This window comes from Moschus berezovskii, chromosome 13 (assembly GCF_049115385.1).
Source record: "Moschus berezovskii isolate FMDL1 chromosome 13, NW_MosBer_1.0, whole genome shotgun sequence".
Lineage (NCBI taxonomy): Eukaryota > Metazoa > Chordata > Mammalia > Artiodactyla > Moschidae > Moschus > Moschus berezovskii.
This window is the reverse complement of record NC_142472.1, coordinates 12717841-12739418: the sequence shown is the minus strand read 5'-3', so window position 1 is coordinate 12739418 and position 21578 is coordinate 12717841. Positions and strand designations below refer to the sequence as shown.

The 21578-nt window shown below is 41.0% G+C and overlaps 1 protein-coding gene across 5 annotated transcripts in view; it reads left to right on the top strand.

The window, feature by feature from the left end:
- MBNL2 (muscleblind like splicing regulator 2) overlaps nucleotides 1–15293 on the top strand; it is a 170517-nt gene extending 155224 nt beyond the window's left edge. For all 5 annotated transcript variants that reach the window (XM_055426579.2, XM_055426577.2, XM_055426581.2 and 2 more), the window contains one exon: nucleotides 12486–15293. In XM_055426579.2, coding sequence (XP_055282554.1) covers nucleotides 12486–12500 — 15 coding nt within the window. In that variant the 3' untranslated portion in view covers nucleotides 12501–15293. The remainder of the gene's footprint in view (nucleotides 1–12485) is intronic.
- Nucleotides 15294–21578: the final 6285 nt, after the last annotated feature.

The following is a 21578-nucleotide window of genomic DNA, read 5'->3' as shown; positions in this document are numbered from 1 at the left end:
AACTAAAAAGGAAGGAAGCAAAACGAGACGAATTTTTCTGGAAATTTTGTTGGATGGCGGTGTCCTCCTACCAGTTCAAGAAATGTGTAAGATGATCACAGTGCACAAAGGCAGACTTTGTGTCCTGGACATAACATTGATCTTGGCCTTCTTTTTTACTGAATCCCAGCGTTTGGTTTCTTTTTCTGCCTTTCATGTCTTAAAAGCCAGTTCTTAGCAGGCTGAATTATACATTCTGCTACACCGTTAAGATGAATACTTCGGCCAAAATGTGCCCAGGATTCTAAGCCCAACATAATGTACTGGATACAAAAGCAGGGCATTGAGCAGGACTGGGGATTCGATGTTGAATCCAATGGCATCTTGTCTGTGTGATTTTTCTTGGCCTGATTCTTTAGCGTATTACTGGGAGCAAAACCCCATATTGAAAAGAACAGGTTTAAATGAATGCTTTTGAAATTTCTTTTGAGTTGCTGCATAAACTGGTTTTTAAAAGATATAAAAAAAGTTTTCTTGGATTCTGCCTTCATGTCCAGAGGTCACCTTCACTGAAATAGCCTCAGATGTGGGGGGCCTGACTAATCTCAGAGAGCCTTGTTTCCTCCGCGTCTCAAAGCACATATTCTAAATATAATATTCTTTGAAACATACTTTATAGCATAAATATTCTATTATAAATTTATCTCTTATAATATTTTTCTATAATATTTTAGAATATTTTAAAATAGTGTGACATAACTACTATATATTATTTCTTGATATAGTAGAAGAATTTAGCCTTCCTTAATATGCAGACAGCCCTTAATTTTCAAGATGTTTGTTCAGAATTTCTTTTGCCACCTGGTTTGGAACTCGAGTAATTTTCCTGTAGAGACAGTGAAGGACTTGATGGTGAAGTCTCCAGGCTGGCTGACAGTAGTTTATTTCACTCATGACATTTCTCAAGGATAATACTGTGCTAACAGCATGGAAGAGGCCAAATACCATGTTATGGATGTTTCCACATCTTCAGGATTCAGGCAAGATGCCAAAAGCATACGCTTAGCCAAAACTTCCAGACAGTGTGTGACAGTAAAGTCCTTCTCCTTCCCCACCAGCTGCGGATAGGAGAACCGTAATCTATGGTTCAACCGTTGGGTGATTGGAATGTTCACTGGGGAAGGCGTCTGAAGTAGGTATAGGGTGTACCACATGGAGCCAAGATTCCCAGGAGACTGACAGGAAGATAAAAGCTGGTCCTGGTCCTCGGTGGCCCCGGAAGCATTCAGAGCACCCTCTTCATTTGACTTGGGTGCTGTATTTGGTTTGATGACTACTTTTTTCCTGGCTTTCATGTGGCCCTTCCAGTCCAGCAGTTTGTTTTATTTTGACCTTCTCTGGCAGACATGGCCTCACAGCCCCTCTCGTCCTGAACGGGCCCAGAACACTCTTGAACATGATCGTCTTTTCAGCACTTCTGTGGCATCAGGGGAAGCACGCGGAGTAAAAAGCATCCTCTCAGGTGCTTTCCCCTTCTTACTCCTATATATCACTCTGGAGAAAAAGTCTCCTTTGCCTGACATATGGGTTTTCAGATGATCTGAGGTGTAGATTCCCGTCTCCCCATGAAAGCGACAGAAGTGGTCCTCAGCATTTCCTCAGCTGGGTCTGGGGTGGAGGAGGCATCACTGAAATACAAGAGCCTGGGGTTTTCCAGGCAACATGGACTCGTGCACGGAGTAGAATCATACTCACATCAAGAATTTCCATATATGTACCGTATCCAGACAATACCAATTGTCAGTCTGGACCCTGGGCAGTCGTCTTCATAAGGCCAGTGTTACTGCCTTTTATGGAGAAACTCAAATAGTAATATTTTGAATGATTTTTAGAAAGTATAGCTGAAAAACTTTTTTGTTCAAATATTATACAGTAGAAAATACTAGACAGTCATGAGTCATTAACAAAACGATATGTCATTGAAAAGAGAGGAATTAGAGTTTGGGATGTAAACTTTATATTAATGACAGAGGAAAAAGCCAGAATCCTGACTAAACTGTTCTTTAAGTTCTGCTAAATATTGTGGGGCTTCCAGCCAACCTCAGATTGCTCGTCTCGAGTGAAACTGGGTGTCACGTTTGAGAGTTTTCTCCCACAAGCCCAGTCGATGCCTTTTCTGTATAAATAAAAATCTACTTGGAAAACAATATAGCAGAAAACACTGTCCCCCACCAACCCAGGACAATAATGAACTTGACAGGTTTTCAAAGTGTCTTTTCATATACCACTCATTCTTTGCATATTGTATACACTTAAAGTTTGTAAATAGTCATGAAATAGGTCAGCATTCTTGAAAGTGTTCATTCATGAACATGTATCATGAGAATTACTCTGATGACATAGGTCCACCCAGAGACCAAAGGCATTTGCTTTTGACCTCAATAATGCATAGTTTGGTCATCCATCGTAATCCACTCTACGATTAGATACAGAGTTCTTTGGCAGCCAAAAATGTGCAGATGTCTGTCTGCTTTTGTACAGTTGGCTTCAACCAAAATAAAAAAGTTTCACCTCTCAGACAAAACCAGGGAAATTTCAGGCAGTAGAGGACGCTGTGGAGAAGACGTGTGGAGGGCTGGAGGGAAGGTGGAAAGCGTATTAGGTGCAGGGCCTGGAGGAGAGAGGAGGCCAGTGGAGAGCAGCGAGGAGGAACATGAGTGACCGAACAGCAAAACTGTGAATAAAGACAGATCCTGGGGTGGTGAGCAACAGGCAGCCCTCCTTAGCTTGGCAAGAGTTTTAGGAAATTCCATTCCGTTTTCTGTCTTTAGCTTAATAATAAGTTTTGTTTAAGGAGACAGTGAAACATCCCTTTCTTTAATTATTTTCTGAGGAAAGAGGGCCTTGTAACCATGGGAAAGGGCTTCCCTGGTGGCTCAGTGGTAAAGAATCTGGCTGCCAATGCTAGAAACGCGGGTTCAGTCCTTGGGTCAGGAAGATCCCCTGAAGAAGGACATGGCAACCTATTCCAGTATTCTTGCCAGGAAATTCGATGGACAGAAGAGCCTGGTGGGCTACTGTCCATGGGGTCGCAAAAGAGTCAGACACAACTTGGCCACTAAACAAGGCCATGCCTGGGAAAAGACTTCTAAGAACTCTGCTGCTGCTAAGTCACTTCAGTCGTGTCCAACTCTGTGTGACCCCATAGACAGAAGCCCACCAGGCTCCCCCGTCCCTGGGATTCTCCAGGCAAGAACACTGGAGTGGGTTGCCATTTCCTTCTCCAATGTGTGAAAGTGAAGTCGCTCAGTCATGTCTGACTCATGGCGACTCCATGGACTGCAGCCTACCAGGCTCCTACGTCCATGGGATTTTCCAGGCAAGAGTACTGGAGGTGGTCTATAATTTTGTCTTCAGGAGGCATTTTTGTTTACCTGCCGTATTTCCATCCTCTGAGTGATTTCCATCCCCAGACTGGAATATCTGTCCTTTTATCTAGAGAGAACACAGGTTGGGTGGATGGGGATGGATGCTTCTTTTTCTTGGATATTCTTAAATTCTTAGCTTCTCTGAAAAAGTAAGAGTATAGATTGTCCAACGGGTTCTTTTCCTACATCCGTTGTTACCTCTCACTTGTGAGGGGTCTGTTGGTATTCTTTCGATGCCAACATTGTGGCATTATGTCCTCAGTAAATTATTTATTCCGCCATCCATGCAGCCGAGAGTTAAGAAGTAAGTACATGCTATGTGGCCAGCCCCACTAGGAATCTGAAGAGGAATGAGACGCTGACCCTGACCTTATGAAACTTGATTGTGGACCTAGTTTATGCAACACCCCTGGTTAGGAGTGTCCACTTGAGCTCTTATGCTAGTGGTATCCAGATCCATTAGGATTCCTTTAGATTTCAGCAAGGCCACACAAATATTTGATAAGGTATATGTTATCTGCCTCTCCAGACTCAACATTACAAAGACCGTATTGAATGTTTAATTAAAACATTCATTAGTCCTCTTTTCTAATTGTTTCTCATGGTTTGGGTCCCTTGAAACAGTTGGTCTTTTCACTGAAATGTTTATTCCTATCATTTAAGCCAAGCAGTAAGAGTTCTTACTGAACTTAATATTGAGCTAACATTTTAAAGGATAACTCATCTGACATCTCTGAATGTCTGCCATGAACCCATTTACATAAGAAGTGTGAACACGTCTAGAAGTCTTCTGGAAGCCTACATTTCCAAAATTATTTATATGTACATTTCCTGGAGATCAACCACAAGGTGGAAAACTCCGAATATATTAATACTTGACGCCTCTGAAGCACTGAGGAGATTATGTGTTGGTTTTTCTTCTTTGAACCCTCTTGCACAAGTGCTGGTTAGTTCAGCTGATGAGATCGTGCTGGCCCTGCATTCAGGTTCACTGTTTCAGCCTCTGCACAGACTGTTTTGCTTTCCACTGAGTGCATTTCTCACTCTGGTCAGCTCTTTTTCAAGTGCACACCAAAGGTAGGGGCCCAAGAGGGACTCAGTGTGAATCCGTTATCATCTTGGAAAAGACCAGGCAACGTGTATACTTCATGTCTGGTGAATCAGTCAAGGGAGAGGCAGTCATTTCTTCTTAGGTAGAGGGTGCCAGTTGGTCAGTTACCCAGCTCCTTTGGGTGAAAGAAAGCTGTCTGAAAGTTGCAAGATTAACTCCCTGTCAGACCTGCTGTCTCGATCCTGCCCACCATCACCACTGCCGCCTCCCTGCATGATGCCTGCAGCCTTGGCTGCTGTCCGGCTCAGGAAGGTAGCAATACAGGCTTAGCAGATATCTCCTCCGAAAAAGTAAGGCTCAGGCTTCCCTCATGGTCCAGTGATTGGGAATCCGCCTGCCGATGCAGGGGACACATGTTCAATCCCTAGTCTTGGAGGATACCACATGCCTCGGGGCACCTAAGCCTTCCTGCCCTAGAGCCTGTGTTCCTCAACAAGAGAAGCCACTGCGATAAGAAGCCCAAGCACCGCAACTAGAAAGTAGCCCCCACTCACCCAAACTAGAGAAACCCCACATGAAGCAACGAAGACCCCGTGGGGCCAAAAATTAATTAATTGAAAGTAAGGAAGGCTCAAAAGAAACACAAACTGGCAGCTCATAGCTGAATTCAGCCCAAAGATATAGCTAACCCATACAGAGTTGTTTTCCAGTGTGGATCAGTGGCTGAATTTCTAGCTTCTTCTGGCAAATGGAAAGGTCAGGCCATCTAGAGTTCAGGTTTCTGCAGGTGACAGTTGGCTGGAGCTGAGTAGCTGCCGCTCTATTCCTTCTAGGCAGGCGCCCTTCCATCTGCTGCACTTCCCACCTGACCTACCCACTTATGCACACTTCCTGCCTGGCCCCCATAGGCTGAGTCTTCAGGCAGTGCTCAACCCAGTCCTGTTTGCAGTGAGCTTAATTGCCATTACACTGGGGCTTCCTAGATGGCTCAGATGGTAAAGAATCCGCCTGCAGTGCAGGAGACCTGGGTTCAATCCCTGGGTTGGGAGAATCTTCTGGAGAAGGGAATGGCAACCCACTCCAGTATTCTTGCCTGGAGAATCCAGTGGACGGAGGAGCCGTTACACTACAAGTCAATGGTAGCCACTTCATTGGGGATGCAGAGTTATTAAATGGCTCCTCGTAACACATTTGGTGGGAAGACAACCCTTCTGATGTTCTCTGGGTCCATTCACATTTTGTCTTCAGTAAATAAAAATGAGACTAATTGTGTACTGGGCTCATATAGGAACAGTTTAAGGATGTGGCTTAAGCCAAATCATTATGTTCTTAAATCTGATCAGCCAAAAGAGATGCTCATTGCTGGAGCCAACTGATAGTTTTGCCTTGCAGACAGTCTTATTACAACTAGGGGGTCCACTGAAGATTTATAAATGCAGTCACAATCTGAGGTCATGTGTCTTTGTATTAAAAAATAGAATCACCAACTCTATGGACATCAGCTATTCTCATTTTGTGTGTCCTCCTTTTAGTGGAAAAAAGAAATTGAAAATAATGCTTTCAGTTCAAGACTTTGACCATGAAAGATTAGCTAAAATCTTATTTTAATAATTTAATCCCCTTCTTCATCATGATTCTGTTATAAAAAATAATACTTATTTGAGGGTCTAGTCTATCAGAGAGATAAAGAGATTTGTTCAATATGAAGTGAAGTCACTCAGTTGTGTCCGACTCTTTGCGACCCCATGGACTGTAGTCTATCAGGCTCCTCCGTCCATGGGATTTTCCAGGCAAGTACCTTATGATTATACAGTGGAAGTGAGAAATAGATTTAAGGGACTAGATCTGATTGATAGAGTGCCTGATGAACTCTGGACGGAGGTTTGTGACATTGTACAGGAGACAGGGACCAAGACCATCCCCATGGAAAAGAAATGCAAAAGAGTGAAATGGCTGTCTGAGGAGGCCTTACAAATAGCTGTGAAAAGAAGAGAGACGGGAAGCAAAGGAGAAAAGGAAAGATATAAGCATCTGAATGCAGAGTTCCAAAGAATAGCAAGGAGAGATAAGAAAGACTTCCTCAGTGATCAATGCAAAGAAATAGAGGAAAACAACAGAATAGGAAAAACAAGAGACCTCTTCAAGAAAATTAGAGATTCCAAGGGAACATTTGATGCAAAGATGGGCTCGATAAAGGACAGAAATGGTATGGACCTAACAGAAGCAGAAGATATTAAGAAGAGGTGGCAAGAATACACAGAAGAACTGTACAAAAAAGATCTTCATGACAAAGATAATCACGATAACATGATCACTGACTTAGAGCCAGACATCTTGGAATGTGAAGTCAAGTGGGCCTTAGAAAGCATCACTACTAACAAAGCTAGTGGAGGTGATGGAATTCCAGTTGAGCTATTTCAAGTCTTGAAAGATGATGCTGTGAAAGTGCTCCACTCAATATGCCAGCAGATTTGGAAAACTCAGCAGTGGCCACAGGACTGGAAGAGGTCAGTCTTCATTCCAATCCCAAAGAAAGGCAATGCCAAAGAATGCTCAAACTACCGCACAATTGCACTCATCTCACACGCTAGTAAAGTCATGCTCAAAATTCTCCAAGCCAGGCTTCAGCAGTATGTGAACCGTGAACTCCCAGATGTTCAAGCAGGTTTTAGAAAAGGCAGAGGCACCAGAGATCAAATTGCCAACATCTGCTGGATCATGGAGAAAGCAAGAGAGTTCCAGAAAAACATCTATTTCTGCTTCATTGACTATGCCAAAGCCTTTGACTGTGTCGATCACAATAAACTGTGGAGCATTCTGAAAGAGATGGGAATCCCAGACCACCTGACCTGCCTCTTGAGAAACCTGTATGCAGGTCAGGAAGCAACAGTCAGAACTGTACATGGAACAACAGACTGTTTCCAAATAGGAAAAGGAGTACATCAAGGCTGTATATTGTCACCCTGCTTATTTAACTTATATGCAGAGTACATCATGAGGAACGCTGGGCTGGAAGAAGCACAAGCTGGAATCAAGATTGCTGGGAGAAATATCAATAACCTCAGATATGCAGATGACACTACCCTTATGGCAGAAAGTGAAGAGGAACTCAAAAGCCTCTTGATGAAAGTGAAAGAGGAGAGTGAAAAGGTTGGCTTGAAGCTCAACATTCAGAAAACAAAGATCATGGCATCTGGTCCCATCACTTCATGGGAAATAGATGGAAAAACAGTGGAAACAGTGTCAGACTTTATTTTTTTGGGCTCCAAAATCACTGCAGATGCTGATTGCAGCCATGAAATTAAAAGACGCTTGCTCCTTGGAAGGAAAGTTATGACCAACCTTGATAGCATATTAAAAAGCAGAGACATTACTTTGCCAACCAAGGTCCGTCTAGTCAAGGCAATGGTTTTTCCCGTGGTCATGTATGGATGTGAGAGTTGGACTGTGAAGAAGGCTGATCACCGAAGAATCGATGCTTTTGAACTGTGGTGTTGGAGAAGACTCTTGAGAGTCCCTTATACTGCAAGGAGATCCAACCAGTCCATTCTAAAGGAGATCAATCCTGGATGTTCATTGGAGGGACTGATGCTAAAGCTGAAACTGCAATACTTTGGCCACCTCATGCAACGAGTTGACTCACTGGAAAAGACTCTGATGCTGGGAAGGGTTGGGGGCGGGAGGAGAAGGGGACGACGGAGAATGAGATGGCTGGATGGCATCACCGACTCTGTGGACATGAGTTTGAGTGTACTCCAGGAGTTGGTGATGGACAGGGAGGCCTGGCGTGCTGTGATTCATGGGGTTGCAGAGAGTCGGACACGACTGAGCGACTGAACTGAACTGAACCAAGAAGGTTGCTATTTCTTTCTCCAGGGATCTTCCCGACCCAGGGATCGAACCCAGGTCTCCCACATTGTAGGCAGACATTTTACCATCTGATTCAATTCCTTTTTCCTATCATGTAGCTTGCCAGGGCTCCTTGGAACCTGGAGCTGTGGAACTCTGATTGGGTAGGGGCTCCAATTACATAAGCAGACATGTTTGCAGCATCTGTCCAGAGGAGGCCTAGGGTAGGATGTGGTTGATCACCCAGGCAAGGAAGACCTGGTGGGGTTGGGGGCATCCAGCAGCTCACAAGTCCATCAGCAACTTCTGTGCATCTGGTTCCTGCAGACTAGTCACTGCTGCCTCCCATCCAGCATTCCAGGCTCTGTCCACTCCAGACCCCACCCCTTGGTCTCACCTCTCCCTGGTTCCCAAACTCCCAGGGGCTTCTGAGCATCTCCTGTGGCACCAGCAGGGGTACAGACCTGCTCCTTGGAATCACTGCTTCTCCTGGTCCCACTGCAGACTGTCACTGTACCCTGGAGGGGACTCCCATGCCAGGGAGCAGGGTGAGCTAACATCTCTAAGCTCATGCTGGTTTGCACGAGAACTTGGTACATCACGCAAGCCAGCTAACACTGCTCATGCTGCCTTCCCATGTCTGCCAAATAGTGACCTAACTCTTCAGACTCTGACAGAAATTTCTCAGGACCTCCTGGAAAAATCAGGGGAGTATCTGTTAAAATGAAAACCAAGACAATAAGGATGCTTCAGGGAGGGGTCTTTTAGGAGACCCAGCAAGGCAATGGCAAGCCACTCCAGTACTCTTGCCTAGAAAATCCCATGGATGGAGGAGCCTGGTAGGTTGCAGTCCGTGGGGTCGCTAAGGGTCGGACACGACTGAGTGACTTCACTTTCACTTTTCACTTTCACACATTGGAGAAGGAAATGGCAACCCACTCCAGTGTTCTTGCCTGGAGAATCCCAGGGATGGGGGAGCCTGATGGGCTTCCGTCTATGGGGTCACACAGAGTCGGACACGACTGAAGTGACTCAGCAGCAGCAGCAGCATGGTAGCTATTTCTCTGACTTACACAAATGCTGGCAGACCCCAGGAGAGTTTGTGACTGCCTTTTCCAAAAAAATCTGAAACTTGGTGCCTGGAGGTTGAGGAAGGAACTTTGGGAATCAGCCTCGGGTTTGACAAGTGCAGGGCAGGAAGGACGCCACGGACGGCCGGTCTGTGCAGGTCACTTTCGAGAACTGTGGTTTAATTAACCTTTTTTTTTTTTTAAATGGACCAGCTCAGGAATAGGTCTTGTCAATATCGGATTCAGAACCAGTGTTCCCAGGACCACATATATACTTGCTCTTTTAGGAATATATGCTTTGTACCTGCTGCTGCTGCTAAGTCGCTTCAGTCGTGTCCAACTCTGTGCGACCCCATAGACAGCAGCCCACCAGGGTCCCCCGTCCCTGGGATTCTCCAGGCAAGAACGCTGGAGTGGGTTACCATTGCTTTCTCTTGATATATTGAAATATTCAGGCACCTTCAGAAGCTTTTGGTCTTCTTGGCTATTGAAATGACAATGGTGGAACATAGTTTATATGCTCGTATAGAATTGGTGTGAAGATTCTCCAAGAAGAGACAGGAGAAGACACACAAAATTTCCTATTCATCCTATTTTTAAATTACTGGGTTTTGGTGTGAATTTAAACTACATTCTAAGGAAAAGCCATATGAAAAACTAGACAGAAGAGCCCTCTTGCCCTCAAAACAGCTCCTCCACACCCTTCCTACTTGATACACGCCCACTTGGCCCTCCACTTCCCGCCAGAGGTCTCTTCCTGGTGGAGAATGTCCTCCCCTCCCTGTGGGTCCTGGGACCTATAATGTCATGTGCCTTCTAATATCAGAAGCAGCGATCAGACATTCGGGAGTTCATAAGAGGCTCTCAGCTGGTAACTGGTCCTCATCTGGATTCCTGAATGTATTTCACCCCAGAGTACACTTCACTCAGACTGTACCAAGCTATATATCTCAGAAAAGAAATTTAATAATCTAATGGTATTTTTTTAGAAAAAGGCTACCACCAAAAAAATGAAACACCCAAAGCTTTCCTTCCTTCTAAGATCAAATCTCTTAAGCTTCTTGAAACTCACAGCTGCTAGGGGCATAATTCATTTTTTAATACCACAACATACAGTCCTCAAACTAGCCCAAGGCTTAGACCAGGCTGTGGTCAGAGTTTTCTGGCCAAGATGCCAGAAAAGCACAGCTTAGAGGTCAGTAGTGCCTGATAAAGACCTTAATTTATGTGTCGTTATCCACATAATGGATCGTGTGTAGACTGGGGCAGAGGGGAAAAGCAGTCTGGGTGAGCCCAGTTTCAAGGTTGACTTCTGGTTCACTTAGACCTGGGTGGTTTGACACATCTGTCAGGTTCAAGTCTAAAGCATCATTGTAACTATCTTCTATAATTATAATTTTGCCCATTCCTGGGCTCTCTGTTAGATACCTTTTCTTTCCAGGTGGTGAGGAATTTTCATTCTATATGGCATTTTCATTTCAGTTAATAAGCAAGAATGTGAATACATTCTAAAACATTTATTATTCTATTTTAATGTAAGAAACTGAACATTTGTTTTCCATAAATATTTTAGAGAGACTTTGCTAAAGTAAAATGAAAGAGAAAAAAACAGGACATAATCTCATGTCCTGGGGCACATTCTTATTTGGAAACCTTACAGACAGTATGGAAGCTAAGGGATAAAATAGACTAATTCCCATTTAATACTCAAATATCTAAATCTAAAAATGAAGTTATAACCATCTGAAGAATTTGAATATTGGCTATAGGCAATGACTATTCAAAGATATTATCATAATATTTACATATAAATCATATCATTATTTTTATTCATATATAAGTACATGAGATTTTTTTCTCAGTTAATTTTAAATTCCTAGAACTTTTTGAAAAACAAAAAAAATGGTCTTATCCAAAGTTTTAAGTTTTCATTTAGTATAAGTATTTAACATACACAAATTCTTCCTCTATTTTTATCAGTTCTATACATATCTTATATTCTCATAAAATAAATCTCATACTTATTTCATGGGAGAAATTATTTAAATGTATGTACTAAAACTTTTATATTAACTGCAGAAATACCCACTTAAAGTGAAAAAATTCATGTTATAAATTCTAACATAATGGGGTAAGAAATTTAGAAATGAGGCTTTTATTGGGAATTGGATCCCAGTGTGTAGGAACAGTGACTGACCTTGACCATGAAGAATTTTTACTGGTTAGTTCATAAACAGAGACTCTTGGCTTTTTAATAAATAAACATTTTGTTTATTAATTGCACAAAGTTTGGTCAAAGAATTGCATGAAAAATAAATATTTTTGTTAAAATGTGTCAAAAGCCTGGCTTTTAAGCTTGACACTTAGTTGAGTGCGTCACACAGGACAAGTTCCCTGTCCTTTGCAAAGTTATAGAGTTGGAAATGAACTTAGGTCAAACTCCAAGAACCATGGTTTGCATTTGATGGTTTAGTTTTATCTGTGCTTTAGGAATTACTGACTGTTGTAATTACTTTATTAGAATGTTATCTCTTGTCTCTTTAATATGGAGCATTTAAACAGCTCCTAAACTTGAAACTTGTGATTGTATCTTGGGAACAAAATTACTTTTAATGGGAATATATGTTTGAGTGATAAATGCAAGTTAACAGATAAATATTACTTAATTTATTATACATTTTTAAATATTTATAATATTTACAGATAACATTTTGTGTACAAACTAATTCATTGATTAGACTTCCTGATCACATTAACAAATATTAATTGAATAATAATTGAATATATAATTAGGCGATATAAAGACAAAATTAAAAAAGGAAACTAAGATCTAAACACACTGCATGCCAACATGTATGCAGTCATAGTTTTACAGAAAATGCTGTGCGTTTGAATCACCTTTCTTGACAATGGCTGCACAGCATCAGTGCTTAAGTCTAAATATTTTCAGCATGAAGGGTGGGGATTATGCAAAATTATAATTGCGTCAGAATTATGAGAAATGGCAGAAAATTCCTATTTTTAAATGTCTGTTTTCAATGAGTAAGACTTAAACTAGCTCTCTTCTCTCAAGGAGGTCTAAATCACATTTGTCTTTTTCTTTAACAGATAATTCTGAAATAATCAGCAGAAACGGAATGGAATGCCAAGAATCTGCATTGAGAATAACTAAACATTGTTACTGTACATACTATCCTGTTCCCTCCTCAATAGAATTGCCACAAACTGCATGCTAAATAAAGATTTAGTTCTTCTGGACAGACCACAACTCTAAGAAGCTAGTGCTGCTATATCATATCTGAGTATTAAATATGGTATGCTTAGTATATTCCAACCTAAGATAGTTAACTACCTGAGACCAGCTGAGATGTTAAAGGACATTAAGGATAAAGTTTACTTTTAAAGGGTTTCTAAACATAGTTTCTGTCCTAGGAATATTGTCTTATCTCCATAACTATAGCTGATGCAGAAAGTCCAACCAATTTATTCATTTCGACTCAGAATATTTCAAAGTTAGCAATAAGCAATTAGCATTAGTTAAAAAAAAAAAGAAAAAAAAAAAACCTATTCCAGGGGCAGGTTCAATTCCAACTTCAATTCCTGTCATTTCATTTTACCCACTGGATCAGAGCTGTGTTTCACTTCTTGACAACACGAACGCTGCAGCAAAGATGAGAAGGGAAGTAAAACCGTTACCTGTCCTGCAGGTCTAAAATTTGAATGGAAATTCAAGCACAAGTGCTGGGGACACACCCAAGTGTGGTATTTGGTTTGCCTGGAGACGCCGCGCTGAATCATGTGATTCTAGAATAACATTCATAGATTGAAAAAGAAACTTTGTACGGTGTGAGTTTCATACCTAACCAAACAAAGTCTTGAAGGTATTATTTTACAAGTATATTTTTAAAGTTGTTTTATAAGAGAGACTTTGTAGAAGTGCCTAGATTTTGCCAGACTTCATCCAGCTTGACAAGCATGAGAGGCCCATGCCAACAGTCTAACCGAAGGGATCAGTCTTTCCAACTCACCATCCGGTTGCCTGTTACCAAATAACTCTTCTAAACTAAAAACCTAGACAAACAAGGAAGCTGTAGTGGGGAGATCTGTATAATATTCTAATTTAAGTAAGTATGAGTTTAGTCACTGAAAATTTGACTGTGACTTTAATCTAAATTACTACGTAAACAGCAAGTAGATAGTTTCACTTTTTAAAAAATCCATTACTGTTTTGCATTTCAAAAGTTGGATTAAAGGGTTGTAACTGACTACAGCATGGAAAAAAAAAATAAGTTCTTTTAATTCTTTCACCTTAAAGCATATTTTATGTCTCAAAAGTATAAAAAACTTTAATACAAGTACATACATATTATATATACACATACATATATATACTATATATGGATGAAACATATTTTAATGTTGTTTACTTTTTTAAATACTTGGTTGATCTTCAAGGTAATAGCGATACAATTAAATTTTGTTCAGAAAGTTTGTTTTAAAGTTTATTTTAAGCACTATCGTACCAAATATTTCATATTTCACATTTTATATGTTGCACATAGCCTATACAGTACCTACATAGTTTTTAAATTATTGTTTAAAAAACAAAACAGCTGTTATAAATGACTATTATGTGTAACTGTTTAAAACATCCATTTTCTTTGTGAACATATTAGTGATTGAAGTATTTTGACTTTTGAGATTGAATGTAAAATATTTTAAATTTTGGCATCACCGCCTGTTCTGAAAACTAGATGCACCAACCATATCATTTTTGTTTGAGAAAAAAAAGAAATCTGTCATTTTAATTAATATTGATCAGAGTCTAATGACTATTTATCTTATATCATAGATTTGATAACCCTATCAAAAAAAATTACATTCTAAGTGTAATCTTACACAGTGCTTGTATTGCTGCATTTGTTTTAATTTGTGGATAAGTATTGTATCTAACTTGTATTTCTTTGGTAGTTTCATCTTTATGTATTATTGATATTTGTCATTTTCTCAACTATAACAATGTAGTTATGCTACAACTTGCCTAAAGCATTCAAACTTATTTTCTTTTTTCTTTTTCTCTTTGTTAATTCACTTAAACTCATTGAAAACGTAGTATACATTACTAAAACATAAATTATGGGAATCACGGAAATATTTTTGTAGTAGACTAATTGTTGTTACATTGTCTTTCTTTTTTTTTTCTTTTGTTTCTTGGTTTTGATTTTTAAAATTACTAGCACACAACTATTTCCAGCCCTTTAACAACGGAACATCAAAAATATCACCTATATCCCTAAGCAAATATAGAAGACTGTATTTTTACTATGATATCCACTTTTCCAGAATTGTGATTATAATATGCAAAGAGTCATAAATATGCCATTTACAATAAGGAGGAGGCAAGGCAAATGCATAGATGTACAAATATATGTACAACAGATTTTGCTTTTTATTTATTTATAATGTAATTTTATAGAATAATTCTGGGATTTGAGAGGATCTAAAACTATTTTTCTGTATAAATATTATTTGCCAAAAGTTTGTTTATATTCAGAAGTCTGACTATGATGAATAAATCTTAAATGCTTTGTTTAATTACAAAAACAAAATCACCAATACCAAGACATGAAGATAGCAACTCAACAAATACTGTAGTTAAGAGATGAACTCGTCACTTGTATGGGAACCACATTTCACTCTGTTTTCAGGATGTAACAGCACTTCACCTAAATATTCTTTGAGCCATATCACTGGTAACATTTCTACTAAACCTCTCCATAACACTAAGAATTCCCTCATTCATTACCTTACAGTGTAAACAGGAATCTCATTTGTATCAATTCTATGTTTTGGTTGTAATATTCAGTTCACTCACCCAATATACAACCAATGAAATAAAAGAAGCATTTAAAAGGATTTCTTGTCTTCTTCCATTTTTTTGTAGTTGAGACAGATTGATAATTAGCCAAACAAAATGGTTTTCACATTCACACAGATAATGTTTGGTAACTTCAAAGAAGAGCTGGCTTTTGATTTGGTTTGGTTATTTCTGTTTTTGTTTTCTGGCTTTTTAATAGTAGGAAACACAATTTACAAGGATCATTGGGGAAGTAGTTCTAGTATTGTTTGAAATTAGAAATAAAAATAAATCCCACCACTCTGCCCCCTACTTTAGAATTCTGCCTGAATATGAAGAGATGTGAACGTCAGTAGCCAAATGGGGAACAAAACATCAGTTAATTAACAGACAAGAAAGTGCCCATTAACCCATGAGACGGGCTTCAGGTAAGAGCCCAGCTGAGCGACGTGTCTCAGACCTTAGGCTGCAGAGAGAGGCAGAATGATGCATCCTGTTCTGTGGGGCTATCCTGGCCCCAGGTAGAACAAGGAGAGCACTAGAGCTGAGCAGCACACCTGTGGACAGGTGTTCAGCAAAGCCACGCCTCCCGAGAGGGGCTGGGCACCTTTTCAGTCTTCTCCTTTCTCTGTCCTTTGAGGCCCATGGTATTTCTTAAGGAATGTGGGAAGTGTTCTTGTCATGCAGGGGTTGGCAGAAGTCACCCCCTCAATGAGCAAAGGCAGGAATGGGGAGACAAGATTTTCTTCAGGGCAGGTTTAAAGCTTCACGCCTTCTGAGTGGTTATGAGACGACCCCTTATGAGTAGAAAACACGAACTTTCAACAGACCAGGCATATTACAAATAAAGGCACCTGTATTTTTAAACAGTGTCATCAAGAATTCCAAGGGTAAAAATACTTGCATACTTTTGCGGATGTTGGAAAAACCGGCGCTATGTTTAGATGAGCAATGACTTAAAAGATCGGGACTTCCCTGTTGGTCCAGTGGCTGAGACTTCGCCTTCCAAGTCTGCAACCTGCAGGGGGTGCAGGTTCGACCCCTGGTTGGGGAGGTAAGATTTCACACGCCTCATGGCCAAAAAACCAAAACATAAAACAGAAGCAATATTGTAGCAAATTCAATGAAGACTTTAAAAATGGCCCACATCAAAAAAAAAAAAAAAACAACCCTGAAAAAAGCTGCTGTCATATCAATCACTCCTGACAAGAAAACATTCTCTGTTAATAGTAAGTTCAAGGTGCCAGACTTTAAGAACAAGTTATTTTAAGTGAAAAATGTAAGACGAACTACTCAAAATTGTTCACACCTGGTTGATGAAGTATAATTTTCATGAGTAGACTGACTTTTTCTGGTACTACGTCAAAAAAGAGAAATTTAAACCTGAGAGGATGGAACTAATTTCTCTCTTCAGCATAGAAAATGTTAAAATATAAAATAAAATTATTCTATAATTATCTGGCAATAGGAAGGTATCTTAATTTGGGGCCGCCCCCAACTAAAAAATGTTTTACACTCACAAATATACTCTGTTTATTATTAGTCACAGATCTTTTGCTACACTTTAAAGCTTTTAGGGGTAGTCAGGCAAATCAAGATATAGTTCAACACTCTGAAATCCACGAGAAGGAAATTCTGGCTCACTTAAAGAATGAGTTCTTCTGCCCCCGACCCAAATAGAGTCTCGGAAATATCAGACTACCATTGCTGCTGGACTGGGTTATTGCCATTGAAGTGACTGAGTTATTGTGAATCAGAATGATTCATACTAGATGGACACAGTAATAACTTCCCTCCATGCTTTTGGTGGAAGGTGGGTTGGCAAGATGGGGAAGGGGTGGAACTGAGAATATTCCCCAGGGACTAGCTTGTGTGTCAAGGGCTATGGAAAATAGTCCACATAGATTTCTATTAAATGTATAGAGTCCCACCCTGGTCATTGGGGAGAATTACTAATCTAAGTTCTAATGACTGTAGAGATTCTTTTCAATATATATAGAGGTTCTGCTGTGACAAGTAACCTGATTCTAGACATCACTACCTTTCCATGTCGGCTCAGGATGACTAGATCCACAGCATAGTTGAAAACCTATTTCAACTATGCATGACCAGCAGTCATGTGACCTCACTTTCTCCCACTGCTTCAGCGATTTTGAAAAACACGATGGCTCACCCATCTGAGGGGTCATTTTAGGTGCTCAGTGTAAGTGTCTTATATGCTAGTTGGCCTATGATGTTTGCTCAGACGCTGTTATATCTGACTCTTTGTGACCCCACGGACTCTAGCCCACCAGGCTCCTCTGTCCACAGGATTTCCCAGGCAAGAATACTGGAGTGGGTTGCCGTTTCCTCCTCCAGCGGACCTTCCCAAACCAGGGATCAAACCCGTGTCTCTTGCGTCTCCTGCATTGCAGGCGGATTCTTTACTACTAGCGCCACCTGGGAAGCCCTTATGTCTTATGTGTTCAGTTCAGTTCAGTTCAGTTCAGTCGCTCAGTCGTGTCCAACTCTCCGCGACCCCATGAATCACAGCACGCCAGGCCTCCCTGTCCATCACCAACTCCCGGAGTTCACTCAAACTCATGTCCACAGAGTCGGTGATGCCATCCTTGGCATATATTTTAATAAAACCATTTCAGACCTCCCCCCTCGAAATTTCACTATATGGTGAAAACCATATAGTTACCCTCATGAAATTGGGTATAATCAGAAAGTAACTTTGTTGTGTTCAAATATGCTTGACATAATCCTTAACATTATGAAGGAACTATTACATCTGTAATGTACATGAGAAATCAAGACATAAAAATTAAGTGACTCTTGAGATCACACAGAGCAGCACAACTCTCAAGCCCTGGCTTGCCCTAACTCTCCAGTCATGTCGACATGAGCTTTATTTGCGGCAAATGTTCAGGCCCAAAATTCGGAAAAGAGCTCAGAGTAAAGCATTCATCCGGGTTCAAGGTGAAGCCATCATAATCCTTTAATAGGATTTATAAACACGTTTTCTTCCCTATCACGAGAATATTATTTATGAAATATACTGTAGCTCTGAGCTGCACAGTGCTATTCTAAGTTTAGGACAGAGCTTAATTCTTTATTAGGACCAGAAGCCATGGAAAGGGATGTAACATTGCCCCATCTCTCCAGTGACATCTACTTTTTAAAAATCAAACTTCAATATGAAATTGAAATAAAAATATTGAAAGCCATTGAATTTTTCCCAATTTTTCCCAATAAGGGTATGTCCCATTGATATCCATTAATTCCTGATGAAGCAGTCCCTAAAAAGGTGTAGCATGACTTTCTGGATAAAAACCACATATGGATCACATGTCCCTAAAATCCAATTGTGTTCACAGAGTCACTCCTTTCTCTGATGTCTTTATACTCTGGTGGGTTTTTTTCAGGAGTTTGGATTAATAAACAAAGGGAGATGTTTGCCTATCAACCCTCATGGGAAAAACGTAAATGATCTGAATTAGGAGAATCTAATTTTTCTTTTGTTAAAGAAAAAAGTGAAAATGTTAGTCACTCAGTCATGTCCAACTCTATGCGACCCCATGGACTCTGTCTGTAGAGTTCTCCAAGCAAGAATACTGAAGTGGCTAGCTATTCCCTTTCTCCAGGGGATCTTCCTGAACCAGGGATCCAAACCCAGATCTCCTACATTGCAGGCAGATCCTTTAGCATCTGAGCCACTGGGAGCAACTTTCTTTCAAAGGAAAGAAAAAAGCAGAACAGCAACGAAGTGTCCTCCTTGCTGGGCTCTCCCTCTAAGAAGTACTGCAGTACAGACACAGGTGGAAACTCACTCACTTAAATATAAAACCTGTGGCTTTACAGAGGAAGGAAGAAAAGCATACTCCAAGTAGCATGGCAGCGTCGGGAACCTGGGTCATATTCTCTAAATGGTAGTGTAGTGAAAATTGCTCAGCTGTGGACGCTTTTTGACCCCATAGATTATACAATCCATGGAATTCTCCAGGCCAAAATACTGGAGTGGGCAGCCTATCCCTTCTCCAGCAGATCTGCCCAACCCAGGGATCAAACTGGAGTCTCCTGTATTGCAGGCAGATTCTTTACCAACTGAGCTAAATACATTGAGTAAATTGATGGGCTATATATATGGAGGTAACAAGCATACCACAGAAGAAATATATACTCAATAGTCTTACAACACATTTCTATGGAGAGCAACCTAAACACATCCATAAACACGTCCCTGGTGGCTCAGACAGTAAAGAATCTGCATGCAGGGCAGGACACCTGGGTTCAGTTCCTGAGTCGAGAAGATCCTGTGGAGAAAGGAATAGCAACCCATTCCAGTATTCTTGCCTGGAGAATCCCATGGACAGAGAAGCTTGGGCTACAGTCCACGGGGTCTCAGAGTCAGACAGGACTGAGCGACTAACACTTTCACATCCGTAAACACAAGGTTGAGGATTTTTCAGTTCTGCAGAAAGGAGTGATCAGCGTCTGCATTTCCCAATAGTCTAGTGGTTGAGAGAAAATTTTACGGTGTTACTGCCCAAGTTTGACTCTCAATTCTGCTTTTTACAGCGTCTAAGCATTAATGTTTTTCATCGGTTAGCTGGGTCTAACAGGATCTCCCTCAACCAGGCATTATGACAATTCAATGAAAGGATGTGCACTGACCATGGAGAACAGAGCCTGACACATAGCACATTCTCAGTGAATGTTAGTAACCGTTCTTAAAATATTATTAAAGTAAGCTCCCGGGTTTCCCTATCAGTATTTATTTCCTCATTTTATCCGAACACCTCTTGGCAACTAAGAGGCACCTCTTCTATGTCCTCGATGACAATTAATGTCAAAAGCTGACAGTCAAATTATGGGGGTTTTATAATAACTAATAATGAGCTGCACTATCTCTGGGGAAGCCTACAATTATTTCAGTTCAGTGAATGCTCACCGTGCCCCGACTAAGTCCTGCTAAGCTGTTCAAGGAACACGAACAGGAGGAAGGCCAGTTTCTACCCTCAAGAAGCTTTCTATGGAACAAAAGAGGAAAAATCAACCTGTGAAAAATGGAGACAGGCTAGAGAGTACTATAGTTTTCCTAAGTCTGCTTTAAGAAAGCCCTCCACAGAGAGTGACTTACAACAGAACAGATGAATTTTCTCCAGTTCTCCAGGCTGAAGTCTGAAATCATGGAGCTGGCAGGGCTGAGATCCCTTTGCGGCTCTGGAGAGATTCGATCCCTGCCTCTCCCAGTTTTCAGTGCAACATACATGAGAGTTCAGTTTTGTCCGACTCTTTGCGGCCCCATGGACTGTAGCCCATCAGGTTCCTCTGTCTATGGGATTCTCCAGGCAAGAATACTGCAGTGGGTTGCATGCCCTCCTCCAGGGGGTCTTCCCAACCCAGGGATCAAATCAGCATCTCCTGCATTGCAAGTGGATTCTTTACCACTGAGCCAGCAGGGAAGCCCCCAGCTTCCAGTGGCAGCCCTCACTCCTTGGTGTTCCTTGGCTCACAGCTGCAAAACTCCAGCTGCTGTCTCCATCATCCCAGGGTCTTTCCCTGGATGTCTGTCTTCACATCATCTTCTTATAAAGTCACCAATCATCGTGGATGAGGGCACCACCCCAGTGACCTCCTCATCCTGACTTGATGCCGCTGGCAAAGTCCCTATTTTCAGGCCGCAACTATCAACCTTCTTCTGGAATTGCATTGACTAAAGAGAACTGCCTTGTATGAAGTCTCGCCCCCTCCCCCAGCAGGGCCCTTGACCAGTGGATGGACACAGGAGTGTAAAGGCCCCCAGCTTTGCCCAACTCAGGGCAAACACTGCAGCTGGATCCAAAGCTCTCCAGGGTGGGGGCTGAGGCCTCTGCTGAGACCGTGTCACAACCCAGCCTCCCCCTTTGCCGAGTTGTGCCTCCTTCCCTTCCACATGGATAGGAATCCCCACCTCCAGGTCTGCTTCTCAGAAAATCTAGACTCTGACAGAAAGGCACCTCTATCGTTTACTAATCCCATTATTCAAGTGTTGGAGTTCCTTTTAAGCAGGAACTGTATTCAACATCATAATTTGATTATTTTAGATAAAGAAAATATTTGCCTACAAAAGTGTCTTGCCTTAGAGAGTACTGAATTAATCATCTAATAAAAAAAAGAAGAAAAAAATCAACATTGAAGTATTTTTTATTGTGGAGTCCCAAAATAGCAAATTTTCACATACGTTCAGAGGAAACATAGCTTTTATTTTTTAAGGCACCAGAGAAACTCATGTTTCACTTGATCAAAATTTTCACTCTCGGTCTTTCATATTCCTGAGCTCTTTGTCAGTATTTCTTTGAAAAGAAGCCAGAAAAAAA